We start from the raw sequence: 5,456 nt of genomic DNA on the forward strand, positions 1-5,456 counted from the left end.
ATTATTATTATTATTTTGTGCTTTCTCTATTTGAAGTCTTCACTTGAGTGGTCGCTCTCACGCGTAAACACAAACGCATAGATCCTCCCTTCTTTTTTTCTTCTTCTTCTTCTTCTTCTTTCGTCTTAAGCTTTTCAACTTTCGAATATCTTTCTCAAATTTTCTACACAGCTCTGATTTTTTTTTTTTAAATGCGTAATCAAAAGTTTTAGCACAAAAACAAGAAAAGAAAAACTTGTCTTTTGGGTCAGTTTCAGTCTCCTTGAAAATCCCATCTTTCTCTTTCTGGTTTCTGTGTTCTGTTATCTGTGCTTCGTTCCAAGAACTTAGAAGGAGAAGAACTGACAACTGTTTTTGTTTAAAGAAATTTTCTGTTGTTTTGGGTTTTTGTTTGGCAGATGACTTCGTGGACATGATGATCTTTTCTTCAGTTTCTTGAAAGAAAGGGAACAAGAAAAATCATGTCTGCGTCTATAAAAATATCGGAACTTTTTTGTCGTCTATGACTCTTAATCTGTTTCCTGTTTTGCCTATTTTCCACTTCATAACCTTTCTTTAACTCTTTGTTAAGTTTTTGCCTGATCACGAACCTCAAATTCCCAGTTCAAATCATCATAAACTTAGTTAAAGAATTCAAAAAAAGTTCAAGTCTTTTGAATTTTGTTCTTGCCCAATTAATTGTTGAAATCAAACCAAGCTCTTCAAATTCTTTAAAAACCATTAATTTATTCTTAAAAACCCAATCAAGAACATGAAGTACCCAGTTCAAATGGCAAAACTTGCTTAAAGAACTAAAAGTTTAAATCTTTTCTCTTCCAACACACCAAATCCTTTTAAAAATCGTAACTTTATTACAAAAATACTAATCTCTTAAGCATTCCTTTTGGTTGCAAAAACCCGTATTTCTCTTTTTTCTTTAAAAAAAAAAAAATCAATTTCTTGGTCTTTAAGACAAGCAAGAAACATGCAAGATCCATCAACAGCATTCCAACAAATGAAACCACAATTTCCAGAGCAAGAACAGCTAAAGTGTCCACGTTGCGACTCCAACAACACCAAATTCTGCTACTACAACAACTATAATTTGTCTCAACCTCGCCATTTTTGCAAGAATTGTAGAAGGTACTGGACTAAAGGTGGTGCTTTAAGGAACATCCCAGTCGGTGGTGGCAGCAGGAAAAACACTAAACGTTCATCAAACACTAAACGTTCAAACCCGGATCCGAGCGATGATCCGAACCGGATTAACAGACGGGTGCCTGATGCAGCATCATCTTCATCCACATCAACTACAACAGCAACATCGAATTCTCATTTATTGGGTAATGGGAATTCGGATATGGTTGATCCGACCCGTATGTATGGGTTGGAAGCTGATCAAGAAAGGAAGATATTGGATTTAGGTGGGAGCTTTAGCTCGCTCTTGTCGTCAAACGGTCAGTATGGAGGTTTTTTTGATGGTCTGAATCCAACTGGGTCGAGTCTAAAAATGGTTCAAATTGGTGGGTTTGCTGAGGATTTGAATTCAGGTCAGAATCCGAATTTAGATGTACAAGGCAGTAATAATAATGGCAGTGGCGGGGGAGGTGAGGCTGGTGGTGGAGGAGGAGGTGGCGGTGGCGGTGTTGAAAATTACTTGCAGAGTGGTGAGTGGGGAAATAGTAATGGGTGGCCTGATCTTGCCATTTACACTCCAGGTTCTAGTTTCCAATAGGGAGGGCGCATAAAGAATTATTTGGGTTAATCTTTAATCTTTATTCTATTAAAAAATGATGGTGTTGTTGATCATCCCATGGGATATGATATGGCTTTTTTCCCTTTTTCTTGGGTGTTTTTTGTGTGGGTTTTCTTTTGAAAAATTATTCACATATGAAGGAACAGAAAGAGAAAAAGACTTCTACAGATTAGAAATGCTCCTTGGTGTGGATAAAGAAAGACCTTAGTTTATATTATAACTATTAATCATTGTCTTGATTAGTGATAATGCAAGGGGATTTGTTCTTCTTCTGGCTTTCCATTTTCTTGATAGTTCTTATTATATAGTTAATTACAATTTGTGCTATCTTAGTTATATTTATATATCAATTACAGGAGCACTAGCAGCACAAATAGATTTACATGCAAATTTGATGATAGAAAAACACATGGATTGACCCTTTTTTTGTATGTAATTCTTGGTCACTTATAAATCGATAGGCAGAAATAGAATTACCTTAATATTAAATGGGATTGAGCTACTTATCACTTAATAGAATAAAATTTAAAATTAATTAAATTACTGTTAACTAAATTAACCCTAGTTGTAATTGATTAAGTGGTTTTAAAGTAATGGGGCTAATGAGATTGAGTGAGTGTAGTGTAGTGGAGTTGACACTTGACACTCTCATTGCTTATAAGCAAAGGTGATTTGATACTGATAGGATGTGATAAATAATAATAATAATAATAATAATAATAATAAAAAGGATACGGAAAATCCAAAAGCCCCATACTCCCCCAGTTATATCAGTTTCAAGTTTGTCTTGCAAGGACTAGACAAACTTCAACTTTCCTTCTTCTTGGATATCATTTCTTTTTATAATGTTTTTTCTTCTTCTTCTTTTTCTACATTGTCAGATTTCATCATGTTCTTTGTTTTCTATTTCTCTTCTTGACCTGGCCCCCCACCTCCTCCTTCCTCTCATCATCAGTTCTATTAATTTGTAATTCGGGTTTGACATATTTAGCTCGGGCCTTTGAGCAGGCAAATTCTTGTAATAATTTAAGCTCTACATTTGTTAGTTGCAGTACTTTTTAAGTATGATTTCTAGTTGGCTTTGAAAATGAATTCCTAGGCATGCAGGGATGGAGTTGAGATGGATTAGGGTTTTGATTCACGTTGGGTATGAATATCCAAGAAAGTCCATGCATGCCAAACATTTTTGCCCTTGAAAATGATTCCATTTATACTGGTTCCAATTCTGTGCTGGTAGATGTTGATTTTACAAGAGCAAGTGTGCCCCAGGTCATGCAATAGTGACTATTTGATTGCAACTTGTTTTACACTCACTAACACTGGTGATCTTTCCAAGTAAACGTTTGAGATCTTAATTTGGCAGGGTCTCCTAAAATTAGTAGAGTTGCAGAGTCTGGGATGTAATCTATATTTGCCTAAGTTCTATCCCAATCTTTTTCACATGAATGAAATTGAATCATGAAACGTTGCTTCTTCCCCTCTGGCATCATGGGCCTCACCCCATAATGATGCTTAATTGGACCACTGCTTGGCTTAACAATTTCATCATGCTGAAGGCCACATGTGTGTGGGGGCTGCTCAATCCCCTTGGACAGAAAGGGCAAACATGTACCCAGAAGAAGAATGTGTTTAGGCTGTGGGAGAGTAGTCTAGTGTGGGGGGTCCATTTTGTAAAGATCAATGGTTCAGCACAAATTCTCATGAATAATAATCAATGATGACTGATGACTGGGAATATAAAGCTTAATGCTAGCCTTGTTGGGCAACAATTGCCCTATTGTGCTGGTGTTCATTCAGGACTAGCAGATGTTCAAATTCTCCAAACTACCAAAATGAGTAAGGCCTAGGCCAACCTAAGAGGGTCAGAATTAGCACTAGTGGTTGCTTCTTGCTTTTCTACTGTGTTTATTCTCATACCATATCAACCGGATTTCACCTAAATGAGATATTGTAGGCCACTGAATTAGCTTTCCGATAATATCTTACAGGGCTGGAGAAAATGAAAATTCATTATATGTCTACTAGTTGTGAGATCATTCCTTAGTACTCTTGAAATCATTTACGAATACAATGGTGAATATGAAGAGGGCGCCTCTAAATTAAAAGAGTGTGAATTGTGATCTTTCCAAGAGCAATCTAATGTAGGCCCTTATTTGGAAAGATCAGTGGCTCCTACTAGAAACTAATATGAAATTGATGAATGGAATAAAATGGGAAGAGCTTACACTGACATTGTATGAAAAGAAAATGGCAAATTGTGTGCTGGCCCTAATTCTAGGGTGGCAAATGACAAATTCTTCTTGATGAAGATTTTTGGTGTACATCCTATAGATGACTGCTGATTGAGTAAGACTTTGGCATTTTATTTTTGTCTTTGGCTCTGAGCCCACCAATTTTGAAAGGAAGAAAGCTATGACTTGCCTGCCTTGCCATAACAATTAATGCAAGTCTACATCAAATTTTCAAAGAAGACAAATATGATGAAGACCAAATATGTATTACAAATTTAGCAGTGTATTGAGCCATTGACAATCATATCATATCATATCATATGCTACTATTATTTTCCAGGTTGCTGCATATATAATGGGCCAAGACTCGAGAACTGGGATTTGTAGCATTTCCCATCAAACTAATTGCTCCTTTTATCAGTTACATTGCAGAAACGGAGAAATGTTGTTGAGAGAATCGCTTCACAAGCAATTGAGCAAAGGACAATAATTGGGTAATGGATGTACTTGTGAAAAGTCCATTGATGTGAGCATGGATGCAACAATTAGAAATATTTCTTCCCTTTAAAGCTCCATCTTCTTGGCCTACTTTTATTTATTTAGTTGTTTTAAAAATAAAAATAAAAATTGGGTGGTATCCTTTGATGTATCATTTCTTGCTATAGTGGGAAACTGTTTAGCAACACAATTTGGATATGTGGGGATAGCCCTTAGAAAAGTGAATCTACTTTGGCAACACAAGCAACTGGGTCTCTTCAACAAGCAAGAGCATTTGATAATGTCAACCAGTGGCAAATGGCAAATTAATTGGGAGGAATGACCAAAATGTTCCCATTTATGAAATAGGATAGAGAAATTTAATGGAGATTTGAACACTGGGCATACACAACTTCTCCAAGTCTCTCATTATTTCTCCTCTATACAGTTAGCAGTTTTAGAAAGGTTGAAGTAGGATCTCGCATGCTCTGATTACTAACCATTAATGCATTAGGATGGTAGGCACAAGAACAACATAATAATGATAAGTTAAATAAATAAAATCTGCAAAAAAAAAAAAAAAAAAAAAAAGTATCACGAGCACATGAAAAGCTTTTAGAGCAATGCTAATGCAAACAAGTTTATGCAGAATATTGTCACTATCAATGTAGTCCTATTAACAATGCAAGTAATGGAAGATCTATAAATATGATGTAGATACTAGTTGTCTTCTTGTTGAACTAGAAACTAGCATGCACAATTTGACAAAGTTTCACATTAGTGATTGGGAAAACGATGTTTCCTGAAATATTAAGCATTACCCTTTAGGGAATCCTATATAAATTTTCCGTTTCTTTTTCAAAAAAATAAAAAAAGAAAGAAAAAAAGAGAAAAAAGGAAGAAGCAGCAGCTAGCAAGCATAACCCTTTTGTATAGTTTGTTTCGCGAATTGAAAAGTGAGATTCTTGGCACTTACAAACAAGTACTAAAGACTAAAGAGAAATGACACATTA

At 35.6% G+C, this 5,456-nt stretch overlaps 1 protein-coding gene across 1 annotated transcript; it reads left to right on the forward strand.

The window, feature by feature from the left end:
* Positions 1–2,003, forward strand: LOC8266399 (dof zinc finger protein DOF3.1). The gene has a single exon (XM_002534077.4). It carries the CDS (start codon positions 965–967, stop codon positions 1,712–1,714), a length of 750 nt encoding a protein of 249 aa, XP_002534123.2. The 5' UTR covers positions 1–964; the 3' UTR covers positions 1,715–2,003.
* Positions 2,004–5,456: the final 3,453 nt, after the last annotated feature.

The sequence above is a fragment of the Ricinus communis genome, chromosome 8, assembly GCF_019578655.1.
Source record: "Ricinus communis isolate WT05 ecotype wild-type chromosome 8, ASM1957865v1, whole genome shotgun sequence".
NCBI classification, from domain to species: Eukaryota; Viridiplantae; Streptophyta; class Magnoliopsida; order Malpighiales; family Euphorbiaceae; genus Ricinus; species Ricinus communis.